The 20,908-nt window shown below is 28.1% G+C and overlaps 1 protein-coding gene across 1 annotated transcript in view; it reads left to right on the forward strand.

The window, feature by feature from the left end:
• LOC136972154 (ankyrin-2-like) overlaps positions 1-20,908 on the forward strand; it is a 286,434-nt gene that overhangs the window by 208,264 nt on the left and 57,262 nt on the right. Inside the window, 6 exon segments of the mRNA XM_067266710.1 lie at positions 6,693-6,921; positions 10,299-10,550; positions 12,630-12,702; positions 15,005-15,208; positions 17,581-17,709; positions 19,592-19,692. Coding sequence (XP_067122811.1) covers positions 6,693-6,921; positions 10,299-10,550; positions 12,630-12,702; positions 15,005-15,208; positions 17,581-17,709; positions 19,592-19,692 — 988 coding nt within the window.

The raw sequence follows: 20,908 nt of genomic DNA on the forward strand, positions 1-20,908 counted from the left end.
AAACAAATAAATATCTAATAAGGAACAACTAAATGCAAGATTATTATATTAATATTACAGAATTATACCAACAGTAACGATTTAATATTATTTCTGGTTGTTATAATCTCCTTATACAGTATTATTATTATTATAATTTTTTCATTTGTTTCTTATTAGCTATTTCATTAGCAAGTTTGTGCATTGGTATTTTTCCTTATGCTTATGAGTTTAACTGTTGACATTAAACTATTTATACAGATGGTAATTGCACAAGAACTCATTAATGTTACATTTTGAAAATAAAGTTGATAATGTTTGGTTGTTGTCAATCACTCTCTGTTGCCCTAAGAGAATCATATTTCCTAAATTTATTTACTTGATCAAGCGTATGTCACTTTAATAATCTTAAATTGCAAAATTTGAATCTAAATTACAAATATATACCAGTTTTTATCAATTTATTATATAAATATGATATCATTATAGTTTGTTTCTTATCTTAGTGTATCTTTGAAGTATTAAAATAGAATGTCTGTTGTTAATTCATTTTTATTATATGAATTATCTTTGCAAATATCTAGTAACAATTTGTGAATTGTTTTGTCATTTGATATCCAAAAATTTAAATTCCTCCTCTTCTTATTTACTTCATTTTACTACATCTTATTAGTTTTATTATAAGCAGAGGACTACTTTGATATGCTATCATTATAATCCTATTTTATAAGATATAAATCCATTTAAGTAGTATGGACAACTACTACTTACTAAAATTGACTTTTGTATATGTCTCAGGTAAAAGGGAAATATAGTCAATTCAAAAATAGATGAAGAGATTAAAAACATTTCGAACTTAAACAGAAAAGATTCTAAAATCTAAATCTAAATTACTTATAATAATAATGATAAAAAAAAAATTGTTTTTATATTTCTATTCCTGTTATTGTTATTGTTGGATTCTTCTCAATGTTAAGAACTATGTGGACAATATGACATGTTTCCAATAGAACATTGACCATAATATAACTCAGACCAGTTAATCAAAAATCAAACCCAATTAACATGGTCTGGAACTGCATCCATCTTAACCCCCAAACCAACACAAGCTCACAAATGAATTACATCAGAAGATGTAATTAAAATCCCAGTAAACACCCCCAAGGCAAAACCCTGCAATTATCAACATCCAACAAGCGAAAACCTCCATAGTTAACTGATTTGTTCCTCGGGAATGATAATTTCAGGATGCAAATTTATCTTCTATTGCTATGATTCCAAATGCTTATTCACCAAACCAATTGCTTTTATCACGAAAGGAATAATTGTCTATAAATTGACAGATTGTTTGATATTCTATAAAAAGAAAGATATTGTGAGAATTTGAATAATTTCTTGTTAAATTTTATTTTATTAAAGCAGAATAAATACTTAAATGTATCAACCAAAGCATTTTCCCAGCAGAGGAATTGGTGTCTGACTAATGTTTTCAACTAAATTCACCAGTCTGCTTCAGGGTCTAACCTTTAAAAAAATGGAATGCTTCAACTATCTATAACACTTTGGAATCTTTTAAATTATTGAATAAGTGCAGTTTATTCAATGACATTGGTTTCAAAATTCAAAGCAACAATGACTATTGGTTAAGATGCATTACATAGTACAAATAAATAACAACAGCCAACCCATTACATATAAAGCTACTACCAACGAAAGCCAAAAATATCGGGCTGGAAATGGCTATATTAATTATAAATCACAAGATAATTTGCTAGCGTAACTGGTAACGTGTCTGCACGGTAAGCAAGAGTTGCAGGTTCGAGTCCAGCTTCAGACTGATTCTTTTCTTCCAGTTCGGTCTAAATTTTTTAAAATTATTTAATTAAATTATAATTATTAAATTTAGCAAGAGATGGTGCCTAACGCCACACTCTAATAGCAAATTATCTTGTAATTTATAATTAATATAGCCATTTCCAACCCGATATTTTCGGCTTTCGTTGGTAGTAGCTTCATTACATAGTAAAGAGGTCTAATAAAATTATATTATTATTAGACTTGGTGATCTACAATATCTCATAGTTTTGTGAGTTGACATACAATTTTGAGAATGCAGTTAGTTAGATGAAATTCAAGATCAGATATGGGAAACTTAGGGGAGGAGGGCCTGATTAACTATATATTAATGTTTCTCATTTCCCGGTCTTGTGCTTGTCCCGGGATTCCAGGATAAAAGTGAACTGTTTCCTGGAATCCCAGGAAATCCCGGGATAGAATTAATTATTTTTAAGATATACAAAATATCTTGAAATCAAATGATATAATTATTTTGTCATTTTTTTAAAGTAATTTAATATATTCTGCAACCTCCAAAATCATATTAATAATGCTGTGTAAGATATATATTAAAAATTACTTTTGAATTACGTAGAAATTTTCACAAATAGAAAAAATTTATTAAAGTTTGCTGGAAATTGCATACAATGACAACAATAACAACAAACTGCTTTGAATTGAATTGAAAATTGAAAAACAATGAACTTAGATCATACTTCTAACTTAAAAGTAATTTTTGTTGTTAAATAAAACATAATGCAAAATATTATTGTAAATTTTTTTAATAAGATTTTAAAAAGCAAAGATGGTTAATACTCCAATCATACGATCTGGTTTTTATTTAACTAATGAAAAGTCTGCTACCAAGAATGCCCTTTCCAATTCAATTCATGTGGGTGGAATCGTGTTTAATGCATTTAAGAGAAGACAGATGTGTTTTTTCACCTGTAGCCTGGAACATTTCTAGTTCATTTTCAAGATGTGTTGCAGTATTTCTTTTGCTCTCTAGTATTCTTGATTTGTCTACCTCGGCTGCTTTAATAGAAACATCAAGCTTACACCCCAATAATTTGGCAGTTCATTTGTCTTTAATAATCAGGTTTATGAAGAAAAACTTCATAATTGCAGACTTCATACTCGTCTGTATCCTTGCCCAATTTGCACAACCTAGTGTTATGCAGTTATTGAAGCTACTGGACATGGTTAAAAATTTAAGACAGCGTAAGCACAATTATTCCAGATATTACTGGTAAAGAATTTTGAGAGTCCTGCCACAAATAAGCTACGTATTGATTATTGACCATTTGTGATGTGCCATAATGAGCAAAAATTTAAAAAACTAATAAGTAGGTTTAAAATTAATAAATGCAAATGAATTCTGATAGTTTATGAGTTAATTGTACTTTCTATTTGCAAAATTTCCTTAACCTTAACACAAAATAAGAAAAAAGTGAATTTTTAAGAAATTTGCGGGATTTCCCGGGATATTCCCCAGGTTAAAAAAACTCTACTATATATGAACTTCCAGTGCAAATCGGAAGTCATGTTATTTCAATTCAAAAATTTTCCCCTGAAAGGAGTTAGATGACTGGCATGACTCTATTGTTAAAGGAAAAGTATGATGTACAGGGGCAAGACAATACAGTACTAATTTGAGGTAGAGAGCATATATTTTAAATTAAATAAATTAAAAATGTGATTAAAATTTGCAGCCTGGCACTGTGATAATGTCACAATAAAATAATTGCTCATTAGTATTTACAATTTTTTTATAAATTTCATCCCTACTTTCAAAATCAAGCTTCCTACCATTTTCTAATAATTAATAATATAAAAAGTTTTTAAAATAAAATCTCATGATAGCTGAGAAAGTTACATAACTTGTTACTAGATTTTTCAATTCTTTTTCCATTGACATTGACATCTGAATTGTCTTTCTACGATCATTTACTTTGGATTTATGGAGCATTATACTCTACCTGACAAGTTATCTATAGATGTTCACATCAAAATTCAAATAAAATGAAGAATTATTTGCTGTATCATAATGCAAAGTTAAATTATGTGAATTAGACTATGATTTTCTACTAAATAAACAAGAAACTCAACTTCTCCTTGACACCGGGGGTGAAATACTAAATCCAGAACCTGTTATCAGTGTAATTTGTGTGAAAAAATCTTTTCTTTCACAAACGTTTTCGAAAACAGTTGTGAAAGGAAAGATTTTTTAATGCAAATTACACTGATAACAGATTCCAGATTTAGTACTAAATAAATTTCAGATAAGTTATATTAACTTTCATTTACAAGGAAATATATAGTATTCATAATTAATTTTCTTCTAAGAACATAAAATTAACATTCTAAATTCTATGTTCTATTTGTTTCTATGTTTGATCAATAGATGTTCTATGAATATTTTTTGACATTTGATGTGATGTAGCCTGATGAAGACCTTTTAATAAGATTGAAAATATTAGTTACTAAAAAATTGTGCTGGAATTTATGGTTGTTTGCATTTTTATCTTGTAAGAATTTATTAGCTTTAGGTAAAGCTAAACTTCACAACTGTTTTTAAGGTAGGCTTACCGTAATATTTTTTTCTCAAACCGGGACAATTTTGAGAATACAGTAGAGAGTCGAAAATCGGAATCAATTGGGGACTGGGGTTGTTCCGATTAGTCATTTGTTCCGATTACCCATTATGTACAAAAAATACATTAACCTGTCCGATGTTCAAATTTTTCTCCATTGCGTGTCGCTTCGTGTTGAATTTTTCTCCGTTGCATGTCGCTTCGTGTTGAATTTTCGTCGTTTTTAAGCCAGTGAAGATCCTTAATATCCGTCACAATCTTTACGATGTTCCGTCTCGAGTTGGGTTTTGTGACTCGAGAATGTCCGTAAGATGGTTTGAGGAAAGCTACACCTCCACACTCAACAAGTAAATATATACAGTTTATTTACACAACAAATATTTACAAGATGTACAATGTTCGACACCAATACATACACTATGCTACAAAGATGTAGTATCTCACATCGGCTTGTCTATTGGGGACTGTTAAACTTCGGGGAATTCAGGTCGCCTTTCCGGAGTTGGCTCAACTATACGGCCTGTCCAGTATCCGCACTTACCCGTCCCTGAGATCGTTGTCAGAGGAGAACACTCTCTCTACGCTCAGCGGGCTGTCCAAGTGCCTGAGACTACCGTATTATCAGTCTCTTGCCCTTCTCCTCGTTTTTTCGCCACCCTTCCAATTTAAGGGATCCTGCTGCGACCACCCGCGACCAATCAGTTCTTTCCTTTTTTTTTTGAGAGCTTCCAAAGACGTCTGCCCTATTTCCCGCCGACGTAGCTCACATTTGCGTCCGTCCCTTGTTTACATTTTTTCCCAAGCCGGCCGGCACGTAGCACACACATTGACCCCTAAACGAAACCGCTACTCCTTTGAACTTTCCGGCCATTTATGGCCCCGACGCCAGGTGGGTCCAATTATCTCTGTCGCGTGGCTTTTCGACTTAGGACGCTAAAAGCGATCTTTACAAAGCCTAACGAAAATTTTTATAATAATAATCGAGGCTATCGTATCGTTAAAAATTATTTCTGCATTTTGTACAAACAAAATAAATATATTAAAAAATATAAAAACAAAAAAAAATTAACTTTAGAAGTTAATTTAGTATCAAAAACGTTCGATTCAGCACGACACAGTCCGACTGAAAATCGTGCCGATTACCGGCGATTCCGATTACCAGTGTTCCGATTAACGACGCTCTACTGTATACTCACAATAGAAAATAAAGCCTACTAGGATAAGTACAGTACCTATAATTGGAAAGGTTAAATAAAGAATGTGTTAACAAAAATGAGTTTAAAACAATTTTTAATAACTCAACTAAACATATCTTATTATTAAGAAGTTATTAATATTTATCACTAGTGTGAACTTTCTTTAAAAATTCTTTGTCACTTAAATCTATACATTTAAAATATGACAATGTATTTGAGAAAGTTCCTATTGCTTGCCTTATATTTCACACATTTCAAGTGATTTTTAATGTTTGAACACCTACCATGAATTACTGAAAATTCTAAACAGCACCATTCATATTTCATTTTGTCAATACGATCACAGACTTTTTCAATCGTCAGTAAACACACGGTTTCTTTTTGGCATTTTGGAGATTAACTTAATTTAATGTACCGGTACGGTACAAAATAATCGCAAATGCCGACTAGCAATTTGAACCCGACTAAGGTAGGACATGCACAACAATGATGTGGCCAGAATAAGTTTCATTCTTGCCAACTCTAATTGAAACAAAATATCTAAAAAATGAAATAAAAATATCTGAATCTCATAGGCTATATGCTATTATAAATTCTGTGAAAAAATAAAACATCTAAATTCATTAGGCCATATGTTATAAATTTTGGGGAAAAGCATCTAGACAACATTAAAAGTACTTACGAAGATATAAAATATTTAGATTGGCAACAGTTTATTATGGCAAAGAGGATTATTTAGTTTCCAAATCACCATTTTACTCAAGGCTGCACTATTTTTACTTCTTGTATATTCAGCACTTTTAAAATTTTACCAAATAACTGGGATAAAATGATAAACTGACTGGGACGCTGGGACAACATCGTCAAAACGGGACATCTGGTAAGCCTAGTTTAAGATATATTCAGAATATGAACAGTCTTGACTATTAATATAATAATATTATATTATTAGTCAAGACTGTTCATATTCTGGTGATTGTAATAATATTAAAGAATATAATAAACATTAATTTGGTTTCATGATTTAATTTTTGATTTTTTAATATTCAACATTTTTTTGATGAGATTTATCTTCAAATTATTGCAGATTTTGGCTAATGGATTGCAGACAAGTAAACGAAGCAACAAGGTTTGCCACAGAATTGTACAAAGAAGCTATTCATGTGCCTTTCATGGCAAAGTTTGTTGTATTCGCTAAGCGATATGATCCAATGGAGGCACATTTAAGAGTATTTTGTATGACAGATGACAAGGAAGATAAGACATTAGAATCACAGGAACATTTTGTTGAAGTAGCAAAAAGCAGAGATGTTGAGGTATTTAAATATTGGAAATTATTTCAAATAATTAAAGTTCAAATATAAAAAAATTTATAAGTGTTAAATAAGAATTTAGATGTTTTATATTTATTTTCACTTAAACAGTAGTCATATTTAAATATAAATACACACCCACAGCCGTTACAAAAGAGTAACAAACTAATGGTGCCATCTCTTGCACCATTTTTTACTAGTTGGTGCAAGAGATGGCATCACTAGTTCATTACACACCCACAGCCGCTACGAAAGGCTATTTATATAGGTTACTATATTAAAGGGTTAGTGGATGGTTATTTGCATATTTAAATAATAAGTATAAAACAAATTAACTATTTATAAGATATACTGTTTCAATATCATACATTGATCTTCATGCAGCTTTAACTTTTAACATAAATTATAGAAATGGAAATGATTATTAAACAATATCTTCTTAAAAGTGTAAAATTTTGTATAACTCAAATATTTTTGATAACTTTACAAACAGATAATATAATGTTAAATTATATAATTTTACAATATACAATTTGAAAAAATTATAATTGTTTTTATTTTTTAGGATATTTTAGTGAATTTATAAGTTGTTTTAATTTTTATACCATATTTTAGCAGAATAACTGGCATGTCGCACAAAACGGGAGACCAGTATGCCAGAAATCTCAGAGTTACTGGCATGCCGGTTAATCTGCGACTAAAATATAAAATTAATCAGATCTAACAAAACTAGGTGTTAATTAAACAACAGTTTATGAGTACAATAATGAAAACATTCTTTTGAGTACAATAAAATAATAACATTGTAATTTGACCAACTTACAATCAGGAAGCATTTTTGTTTACAAGACAATAGAACAATTAATGATTTATTGGCATTAGTTGTGTTTGTTAGTCAGTGTGAGCTACACTGACTATCTACCCTGACCTTAAAAATTACATTGTGATGTTCGTTATGATACGTACTGGATCCCGCGAGCAGGAAGGTACAAAAAAAAGGCTTTGATTACAAAAATAGCACAAAGTATTATTTATTCACAACGAAACGGTTCTTTTTTTGCACGATCCCAACTTTATCTCACTTACTTAGTCAAGATACACAGGCGTTGACCAATTCTTTTTATCTAACCAACAAACAAGACTTCGTGGTACGTGACAAATATACGCGGGTCGATACAAATATATTTTTACTCTAACTTAAAAACTAAACTTACATCTATCTTATAACTAAAATAAAAAATGAAAAAATGGAAATTAAGAATAAAGGACAGAGAGAAAGATTATAAAATACCCGGGATTTTTTTTTGAATCGATGAATCTTGGAGTAAGACACCTTCTCCGATTCTTTTCTCCTTTATACTCTTTTGACTCCTCTGTTGCCGTAGACCTTATCTTTTAACTTGTCTCGATGTTCTACTTATATGTTCGCTGTTCTCCACTTCTTTCTCGGATCCCTTAGCACCTTGCAGTCTCTCGTATTCTTTTGTTTCTTTCCTTTTTTCACTCTCGAGCACTGCCTTCCTCGTGCTTCTTCTTTCGGATCCCACACAAGAATGGTCTCTCTTCAGTCGTTTTACCCTCAGGCTCCACACTCTTCTTTTGTTTTCCCACGTTCTCAGAACTGGTCGTCTTACCCCCATGGGAGAAGGATTAAGAAAACGTTCTAGGAAGAATTTTAGAACAAAGAAACAGGAAAGACTTAAAACTAATCCAATAAAAATACGAACATATGTACAAAATTATACAAAAAAAACATGGCCGACGGCCACAACATCTTCTTCTCAAATTTCACACAAATCCAATGTTAATGGTGTAAGCTGAGATAATTTACAGCAAATTTCTTAAATTTAATACGTTTATTTTTGCATTTTTGAATCAAATAACAATGAAATACACATGAAAAAAGCACTTTTGGAATTCCACATGTATTTTGTCATTAGAAAGAAGATAAAATGAAGAAATCATTACATAAACATATTATTGTAGTTTTGATATAATGCTGACAGTTTCACAGTTTTAGAATAGAAATGCATTGGTTTTTTATGTGACATAACTTGTTCATTTTTTTAATGTCCCCTCTAGAGGGGGATGTATAACCTCAGTTAAGCTGGCATGCCGGCATTCCCTGGGATAAATTGGTATGCTGGTTTTTATCATATGGAAATATCTGATTTCATGTTCTCCCCAGATAGACAGCCATGCTGGTCATTACACGAAAATACAATTTAGGAAAAAGTTAGTTTTATTTTTCATATTGTAGTATAAATTTCTATCAACTGCAATATAAAATTATAGAAAAGATAATGTAATGTGTTCCAACTTCTTTGTCCTCATCAATTGTTGTACTTCTTAAATCTCACAACTCAATAAATATTGTACAGGTATGTGATTAAAAGAGCATGGTCAAATTAATAACTCTGAATTGTTGTTTTAGTATGTATTTCAGGTGTTGACCCTCTTCAGCTGTTGACAATTCTTTAGAAAACAGTCCTGAGTAAAGTCACAAGGAAAAAATATTTTTAGTTTAATATTATGCTGAGTACTAAATATACGATATGAAATTTTTTTAAAAACCAAAACGAATTTATCTGAGAGGAAGTCATTAAGAAATGACTTAAAATATTCATAATTTATTAAATTGATCAAATGCATTCAACAGAAGGTTAATAGGAGATGTATAAAGTAGATATTAATCTGTATTTATTATCTGTATTAAATATAGATAATATGGAGCCAGAAACATGAGGCAATATTTGGTAGATATTAATTATAAATATTTATGCATAAAAATCGAACAATATTTACATAAAAACGACTTGACCCAGGATTATCTTTATTTTGAAGTTTTAAAAGACTTACATAAAAAATCGAACAATACATCTTTATGTAAGTATTGTTCAATTTCTATGCAAAAATTTGTGTGATTACTCGAAAGTTCACCAGAGGGTCTGAAGTAGTTAAAACATTATGGCTATAAAGCAAAGTAGATATTGTGAAAAATTTTTTATCATTATTTTATTGTGAAAGCGCTATAGCCTAAAATAAAAGGTTGGCATTTTTATCAGTTTTTAACTTTGTGTGAATTTTTTAATATTCTATAATTGTTGTTTTAACAAAGATTACACTATATCTTCAAGCCAATTTGTTGTTATTTCTGAGGACTGTGAAAAGAATAAAAGAAATAGACTCGAAAAAATTATATATATTTTTTTATGTAAAAACTTCAAAATAAATATTTATGTAAAATATATTTCTGAATATTCTATTTCTATGTATCATCTTCATGTCATGTAATTTACAGACTGTTAATAAATAAATTCTGAATTTTTAAAAAGCGTTTTTAAAAAAAAACTTAATACTTTAAAATTTTTTTTTACTAGGTTTTAGAAGGTAAATGCCAATATCTAGAATTTGCAGGAAACTTAATTCCAGTAACAAAATCAGGGGAGCAACTATTCCTTGCTTTCCAAGCATTTAGAGAAAATCGTTTACCATTTTTAATAAGGGTAAAAGATACACATCAAGAACCAATGGGAAGATTAGCATTTATGAGAGAACCTAGAGTTGGAAGAGGAGAACCACCACAATCTCCTATATGTAATCTCAATATTGCATTGCCTGATGTATGCAAGGTAAAATGTTTTTATATAAATTACAAAAATAGTTAGTTCTAAAAGATCAAATACTTATTTATAAATTAAAATTTTATAATTTTACAATGTAATATTAATTACAATTCATATATATATATATATATATATATATATAGTGCATTACCAGAAAACTCCAAAATCTCAAAAAATATCAAATATTTTAAGTCCTATATGGTATCTAACCGTCCTCCTCGATATCTCATTGAAAACCCAGATCATTCAACCACACCAAGTGGTTGATTTAAATATCATTTGTCTATTTTTAAAAATTAATTTACTCTGAATTGTTTTAATTTACAACATTTTCTTTTGTCTTAACATCAATTATTCTTTATTGGGCTGCAATTTAAAAATTGCAGTCCAAGTTATATGATTTCATTTCAAATTTTTTCAAGTATGGAATTAGATAGATAACCAGCATGATTCAATTGTTAACAGAAGTATGATGTACAGGGTCAAGACACCCTTAAAATGCAGACCAGATATGGAAAGTTCAGGGACTAGAGATCCTGATTAACTATATATCACTTTAGGTCTGGATGGAAGTCACATGATTTTTTTAAATTAAAAGATGATTAAAAATTGTAGTTTGGCATTATGACAATGTTTAAGTATCAAAAATATAATTTATAGTTATTTAATCAATACATACAAATAACGTATATTATGTATGTAAAGAATTATAAATTATAGCACAGATGTAGCAAGAATTGAAAAGTATCACGAAATGCTGGAATTATATATTTTGTGAAATGCATGAAATATATAAACATATATATTGCTGGTTTGAAACTATGCTATTTTGATTCTTTTTATCGGTATTATTTAGTATTATAGTCATTTTAATAATGGTGTAATAGATCTGTTTTTGTTTGTTTTTTTATTTATTAAAATGTATTGAAAAAATAAACCCTATTTATATCCATTTTCAGCTTTAAATTTTTTGCTAATAAATCCATTCTCAGTAGTAGTGTAGGTTTAGTAAAGTAAAAATAAAACTTGTTTTATTCACACAAATGTAGTTTTAGTGCTAAAACAATGTTACTTAGAATTCTAGATTTCAAATATGAGAATAACATTAAACCAAACAATAACATCTTTTTGTTCTATTTAAAGAGCTATCCAAAAACAAACAAATTAATATAAATAATAGCCAAAAAACTAGGCTATATCTTACCTAGAAAATGAAAAATAATCAGTTTAGTCTCTTATCCACAAATTAGTTAGTCTCCCAAATGTTCAAAGCTAACTGCTGGTTAAATAACGAACAAACCACGCCCCAAGGTGCAATTAACATAAAATTGAAACATCGAGAAATGCAAAAAAAATTTGAGGGTTTTCGCTGTATATATGGATGTTAGTGTGTGTGTATGTAGGGGGGGGATATGGTTCATCCTCTTTGAAACTTAATAACTTCTGTGCTTTTTGTCAAAAATTTCTGAAATTTTGCATGGTGGTTTGTTTATTAGGGGAATTGATGTTACTAAATTTTGGTGATTAAAGGTCAAGAAGGTGGAGAAATAAAGGGGGGTTATTTGCTATATCTCGAGTAGAGTTGGACTTAATGACAATTAAGATCTCTATTAACTTATTATTAATTTCCTTTAAATTAACTTTAATTTATAGTTTAAAATCAGTTTCAATTTTAACTTTTTAATTGATTAATTTTTTCAAACTTATTTATATCCTACATTTCATTTTTTTAATAGTTTGTTTATTTGATTTATAAATTATTTCTTATTAATATTATTATGAAATAAAATTTGATAAGATTATATTATTATGAAATAACTAGACTTCTTTAATCTACAGCTGTTTCAGTTTATCGGTGTGTTTTATTTATTTTTGAAAAATATATGTAATAAAATAACTTATAATTGTGTAAAATATATCTTGTTCATGCATTTTTTTTAATAGTTGATATAAATAGATAAAATGTACTTCAAGTTTGTATGTAATTCAAATTTGATATAAATTAATTAAATTTATATTAAATTTTTACTTATTAGAATAAACTATTTGTTATGTATATCGTAAATATAATTTTGTTTTAATAAGGTTGATTCTACAATGGTAAATGAACTAGTCACAGTGGAGAAGAAATATGGTTTTATTGAAGAAAGTGGGCTATGTATGTATTGTTATATTTTAAAAAAATTTTTATGATATTATTATTCCTTATTATGTTATAATATGTAAAATTTTTCATGAAAACTTTCATCATAGATTTTTCTCATAATTTTTTTACAATTTTATATATATAAAAAGACTTCAATAATTCACTTCAAAGACTTTTATTGTCACTTTATGCTGAAGGATTTTATAATTTTTGTATTTGATTAATTGCATTTCTAGGATGAAGTAAGTGGAGCACTTAAACTGTGCACCATTTGATAATTTAAAAAACAAAAAATACTGAAAAAAAATCAAAAAATTACATTGTACCAACATTCTTTTAAGAATAAAAACATACTTTTTTGGAAATGTATCAGGAATTTTAAAGAACATTGGTTTCTACTGGCACAATTTTTTGATTTCTTTTAGCTGCCATTGATTCTAGTTATGCCTCTGGGATATGATACTTACCTACATTTTATCTTTTAATATTGGATTAGTGAATTACTGACTTGTTTTCTGATTAAATAAATAAAACATTTTTTAATCAATCATACTTTTTTACTGGGATTAGCATATTACTAATGTATCAGAACAAACTAGAATGGCATATTTTTAAACATATGAAATTGTTTATGAAACATTAGTCAGAAAGATTAATTAAAATAAAAATCTGATTGGTGGGAAAATATCTAATTATTTTTTAATAAATTTATATTTAAAGTTTGAGAAATCAAATTGGCAAGTCTGTATACCTAAAGAAAAGTTTATTTATTCAAATTTTGTATTGTAAATATCTTTTTTAATATTTTAATAAAAACAGAACAATATAATAAATGTTAAAAAGTTATTATTTTATTATTTAGGTTATGATATTATTATACAAATTATTTCATTTCATACATTTTTTTTAGTTTCTTCATTTTGATATAATTTCTATATATTTTTCTAATGAGAATTTTTTAGTCTAATTTATAAAGTAATAATCTAAATAAAAACAAAAAAGTTGCATTGCATTTAATCAGAAGTACAAATAATTTTCAAAACAATACTTTTATTTGCAGTTAATAAATCAAAATTTCCACTTTTTACAAAATATAGTTTGACAATAAATTCAATGTTGAAAACAGCTGTCAAGAGGAGGAGCTGTGGATTTTTCCTTGGACCTAGAGAAAACTTTGGGCCATAGTGATTCATACTCTTATAAAATTAATGTTATTTTTACTAGCAGAAAAGAAAATCTTTGACTGCTTTTTTATTAATAAAGAAACATTTTATGTATGTCATCTGTTCAAAAAACTAAAAGCTAAAGTGGCCTAGTCTACCTCCTTGTCCCATACAAGCCTGGTTGAAAATAAATTTGTTCAAAACAAATACAATTGACTCAGTTTAAAACAAACATTGATAAAGCAAATTTTGCTGTTGCCAGTGATGCTCATGAGCCTTCTTCCTTCATCCCCTTTCCTATCTTTATACTTCACTTTTGCCTCTTCTCTAAATATTACTTTTCTCTTAATTTCACACCCAGGCAATACCTCTGAGTAGTCTCAGGTCTTTATCCCCTTGGTGCTAGAAGTGTTGCCCTGACAAAACACCATTGTCACAACATTAGTTTCATACAATAAAGCAAACAAAAAATTTTACCAGAATTCATTAAACTGAACTGTAAATGACTATAATCCTCAAGTACTAACCCTATTTCCAATAATGGTTGCTTTTTATGCTTTTTGACATGAACAATAAAATATGGAAGTGTAATAAATGTTCCAGTTTGAATAGAGTAAATTTTCTTCTCCTAGTAAGCAAAGACATGTTTGACCTCTGATTGTAGAACAATTCAAACATCTGGTTTTAGTATGTTCTATAATCTTCATTGCAATTAGTGTTAGTAAATGAATGACTTGCTGAATTTTACTATTATGACTGATGAATTTTTTTTAGCATGTTTCAGTTGCATCCATGATTCTTCTTTCAAATTTATTAGGATGAATATGACACGTTTCTAGAATAGTTTATTCTTTCATCAAAAGATAGTTTTACAGTCAAATATAAATTCTGATATAATTGATTATATAGCAGATTACTCTAGGAAAATATTACAAATAATCAAAATAAATGAATAAATTCAAATAACTAATTAGTTTTTATGTGATATGCAGCATTATATGTAAAATAACATTAAAGTTATTTGAAATTGTTTATTCAAAGAGATGATTTTTAAAAAATTTTTCTATAAATGTAATTGTAAAAATAATTAAGTAATATTAAATTAAGTTATCAGTTATATCTAAAATAATTACATTATTATTTTTTAATAGCAAAACCAGAATTAATACATAGAGCTGATCTTAGGTTATCAGATATAGCTAAGCAGTTAAAGGATGACTGGGTACCATTAGCATTACAATTAGATGTTCCTGAATCTGATATTAACACTATAAAATCTGAACACTCTGATGTTAACCAACAAGCAATTGTAATGCTGAGGTTATGGATGCAGAAAGCAGGAAATAAAGCAAATGGTATGAACCTCTATTTTTAAACTATACATTTTTAATATTTTGTATATAAAGTTTATAAATGCACCTAATAAGTAGAAACATTTCATTAATGTTAATCAAAAGCAAATGCTAAATAAAGTTGGAAATTTTAATACAGAAAAGAGCATAATAATTTTATTGTTTATAGTTTAAGATATAAAATTTAAGTAAATTATTTAAAATAGTAAAGTATGATATCTATTAGAATGTTTTAAATTAATAATCAAATGATGAAGCTGTATTCATTATTAGGTTATAACTTGGTCAATCAAATATACCGTATTTTTCGGCGTATAAGACGACCCCCGACTTTTACAGTTAAAATATAGAGTTTTGGATATACTTGCCCTATAAGATGACCCCCGACTTTTGAGATGATTTTCCTGTGTTAAAAAGTTGTCTTATATGCCGGAAAATATGGTATATAACATATTTTAAATTTTGTATATATTTTTGTATATTTTTCTGTAATTTACTTTGTTAATCTCGTCCCTTTTGGAATGAGGTTAACAACACCAATAAAGAATAAAGGAGAGTTCGAGTGAGGACCTGAAAGTGAACGGACGTGTTTTTATGGTCTCCAATTTTCTTTTGTCTTGCTAACCCTACACTCGACCCCACGACTACGACTGCAAAATAATACGACATATATATATTACATACTGTAAATCTTTACTTAATTGCTCATTACTCACTTAAATGCCCACAAGCAATTAAGTGAAACTTTTTTTAATATCATAGTATCATAAATGCTAGTTTTCACTATACAGTTTTGTTCATCAAAATAGATTCATATAGACATTGTCTAGCAACAGACCCATTTACGGATGTTGAAATCATGTTTTAGGCTAGTTGTCATCAAACAATAGCCAATAGGAAATGATTTCTGTTTAAAAGTTATGGTGATTTGTGATGAAAGCTTATTCGGTTAATAGAAGGAATTTGTATACAATCAGTCTTAGAGAAAATATGACAAAATTAAAAATAATATAATATATGGATAAAAATTTAATAAGAATTAGAAAGTGTTGGTAATTATGCCTGCTATTAGACAGAATACTTATGGTGGAAAACATCTAGTGTGATCATATATTCATTTTACTAGTCTGTAATGGACATGATTTAAACAGACAAAACTTCCATGTAATCACTTATTGTTTACTTAATCATTCATTAGTAACTAAGTGAAATGTTTTTCAATAAAAATTACATTGAAAACAGCAACGCTTCACCTAATTGCCCATGGACAATTAAGTTATGATTTATTGTAATCATATAGAAAATCATCACAAATTAGCAGCAAGTGATCTGTATGGTATGGTAATATCTTTTAAATTAATTGGTTTGGAAGTAAAGAATGGACTGGGTCCAGATAGTGTAATTGGCAACATATCTGCATGGTAAGCAGAAATTGCACATTCAAATCCTACTTAGGATCAGTCTTTCATAATATTTTAAATTAATTTAATTCTGATTAGTAATCTTTTGTTATGAACCACACTGGTAAATTATATTGTACTAAGGTAAATTTTTTTCAGAAGACAGAAACCACAGTGATTATTCTACAGTGCCATCCTTTACAAATGCATTTTAGATTTTTTTAGTTTTTTATCAGTTGCGTAGTTGCATCTTACAATAGATTTGTTCATTTAGATAGGAATCCCATTCATGTACATCAAAAACACAAACATAGCTCATCACTCACCATGAAGTCTGAAACTTAAAATTTCTTCCTATAAACTTTTTAAAGCCAAAAAGTCTGCTTAAAAAACAAAAAAAAGTTGCATTGTCATTCAATAAGGCCAAAACTAATGCGTTACATCAGTTATTGGCCTCGTTTTTTGCTACCATTACAACTAGGTGATGAGCTATGTTTATATTTTTTCATGTATATGAATAGGATTCCTATCTGTATAAACAAATTTACTGTAAGGCACAACTATACAACTAATGAGGGACTGAGAGTCAAAAATATATTTTGTAAAGGGTGGCACCATAGAATAACAAATTACTATGGCAAAATGATTGTTTTGCAGTTCCTGTCTTTGGGAGAAGATTCTCATCATTACAATCTAATTATTAAATTAGTACGAGTTGGTGATTTAATTTGCCTACTTTTAATCCAAATTACATAATATCAGTATATTTAATTAGCCAAGTTATAGGTCAATAATAAATTCAGCATTATAATTTGATTATGAATATGCTGTATTATTTAGGTGTTTCTGTATAAATGAGTATGCTATTGTAGTGAATTATTTTAATTAAAATTAAAAATTTAATGATATAACTATTAAATGTAAATAATGTAAAAAATTTTTATTATTGAATTTGATGAAAATGTTTTTAAACAGGCAATACTCTTGAGAAGGGTCTTAGAAAGATTAATAGAGAAGATATAATTAGCAATTGCATGTTTAATGTTGAACTAGTTACAGATGATGTTGAGAAAGCTGTAGCTAAAGTACATCTTGATCAATCAGGTATTGAATTTATTTCTTATCTACATATCAGTTAATTGAGTTATTTTATTATATTCAATGTTCTTTTTTATAATTTTAAACATTTCTAACAGAGCCTCTAATTTACACTATGGTTTTTCTTTAAGAAACTTTTTTAATATGTCATGCTTTTTATTGTAATAAAATTAGTTTTTTTACTCTTTTTATTTTATGCCCCTATTAAATTTTGTATTTTCATTCTAAATATAATAAATTGGTCTATTTGAAGATATTTTTTCTTATTACTTTATTAAAATATAGTCATACTGCATTATTTGAATATTGAATTTAATACATTGCTGAAAATGATTTGAATAGAAAATTATTTTCAGGAATATCAGGAAATGTTTTTCAATGAATTTCCACAAATTTCACTAAAACATCACCAGAAAACCTACTTATCCATCCATTTTTAGCACATTAAGTAAAAATAAAAACATTTATTTTTACTTAAAACTATGAAAGCTTTATTGAACTATAAAATTTGAACCCATTCTCTTGTTGGAAAATAAGACACTGGCCCCAAGTATATTGCTGGCATTCAGTCAGCAATATATTTGGGGTAATTTAGAGAAGGGCTATGAACACGTGAGTGACCTGTATGGTTATATCTAAATTAATAGTTCTGGAAGCGAAGATCAGATGGAGGTCTGGGTAGCATAACTGGTAACACATCTGCTGGTATGCAGAAGTTATGGATTTGAATCCCATTCCAGGCCAATTCTTTTCTCCTGAAATTCTAAATTATGTCAGTATAACTTTAATTTATTTAAACAAACATTTTCGACTTATGAAAAGAAGTCGAAAACATTGGTTTAAATAAATTAAAGTCACGCAGAAAAAAGTATTTAAGGTATTGTTTAAACTAAATTTGTTTCAGCTTACAGAGAGATGTTTTTTAAAAATTAATTTATTACAATTATTAAAATTATCCTGAGATGGTGGCTTAACTGTCTCCAGACAAATTAATGCGTATCTAATTATTAACTTAGCCTAATTATTTCCTGATAATTTGGCAGATTATCTGGCTTTTACAAATAAAGTTTATACACCAATGTATTACTAGTTATAAAAAAAATGAAAACAACACCTTTCTTTCAAAAATTCCAGCAACAAACTTTAATCATATAAAAATGTTTTCAACTGATTTCATCAGTCTTCTTCAGTTAACGAACACAGTGGCTTTTATGATGGAAGCACTAGGTCTAAACAGGCCATTAGACACATGGAGAAATTAGAAATATATAGGGCACAATTAACGTCCCATTGCATTAACCACAGAGATGCAGATGGGCTGTCGTCTGCCTGGAAATCGTTCATTGGATAACGTAAGAATGGGATATTATATATTTTGTCAAGAATCTGCATTTTTATTACTGCTTATCGGTATATCATTTTTGCATAGTCTACGCAATCGCAAAAATTCTTTCTGTTCTTATGATTTTGTAAATTTGAATTATTAGTTGTTCTTTTTATTTTTTGTTCGTTTAACTGAAGAAGACTGATGAAATCAGTTGAAAACATTTTTATATGATTAAAGTTTGTTGCTGGAATTTTTGAAAGAAAGGTGTTGTTTTCATTTTATTATACCAATTCCAGTAAGTTCATTATTTTTATTACTAGTTATGTTGCCTGGATTACTGTCTAATGTAAAATGGTTTCAATTTTTAACTAGAAAAAATTAGAGGAGTTAAAGGAAATAATGAATGGTGTGCACCTTTTGAAATATGAATTTTAAGAAATTAGGAGCCTTCAGATGATGATGATGATGGAAATAAAATTACAATGTATACTTTAGGAGATAATAATAATTTAATTAAAATATGAAAATTTTAAATCATTTAATTTTAAATTTAAATTATAGGTTTTGATGCATTTAAGGAAGAACTTGGACCTTCCAGAGATGCTTCTTTAAGAAGAGAAACATCTCTTGAAATATCTTACGATGAACAAGATTTAATGAAGGTAATTTAAATAATTGTTTTATTTATGCACAGTATATATACACATAAATTTATTGTCTATGTACATAATAAATACAGGTATACCTCAGGTTACATCGTTTCGAGTTAAGTCGTTCTTGATTATATGTTGTTTGTCAAAAAATATGTATGAAAAATAAAAACCAAGTTTAAGTCATTTTATTTGACTTTACATCTGTTCACCACAAATATTGAAGTCGTAATATCACTAGAAAAGCATTAGAAGTGCAAAAAATCATGTTACTATACAATAAATAAGAATAAAAGTATATAAAATCATATTAAAATATGTACATTTACAGTAAATGTTTATAATGTACATCATAAATTTTAGAGAATGAAATATGAAAACATTTGTGACTCTGTGTTGTATCTTATTTAGTGGTCTTTATTGGTAAATTTAATGTAAATTAATTTATTTTCTACTATCACAAAATAATTTTAATAACTGTATTTGTTATTTAACCTTACAAAATCATTTTATTTTATAATGTCTTAGAGCAAACCACATTAACAAATAGAGTCTGCAATGTACTGTAAACATCACCAAATTGTAAACATGTACATTTACAAGTATGTACTGTACGTACATGTATTTGTAAATTTAGATAAATTTTAGTTTTTAATATAGTATAGAAAAAATAATTTGTTTGTAAGCTTAAAATAGATTCTTATTAACCATATATTATTAAAAATGCATTTATAAATAAAATACAGAACTGGGAATGGTTATTTGTGGTTTAGCCTAGTGACAAGTATATTCGACTTAAGTTGTTTTTTGACTTAAGTCACCTCTCCTGGAACCAATTACCAATGTAAGGTACAGGTGTATATATATATATATATATATATATACCTGTACCTTACGTTGGTAATTATATATATATATATAATTGATTTTTAGGTTTCTATGCCAAATATTTCTAGTAAAATATGGCTATAAACACCCTCTTATATACTTCTCTTAGTCTGTAGGATATATGTCAAACATTAACTAATGGTTTTCTTCAAAAAATAAGTGTAATTAACAATTGTATAGGGATGAACTGTTCCATTTGTTTGCTATTTAAATATCTTGTATTTTTGCACTTTGATTTTTTTTGTAAATATTATTACTTTGATTTTTTCTGTTGTTTGTGGACAAATTACTTGATTGATAGTTTTTTTTTTACTCTTTCTTTGTAAGGACATTTGAACTG

Source organism: Centruroides vittatus, unplaced genomic scaffold, assembly GCF_030686945.1.
Source record: "Centruroides vittatus isolate TY-2023 unplaced genomic scaffold, ASM3068694v2 contig_2818, whole genome shotgun sequence".
NCBI classification, from domain to species: domain Eukaryota; kingdom Metazoa; phylum Arthropoda; class Arachnida; order Scorpiones; family Buthidae; genus Centruroides; species Centruroides vittatus.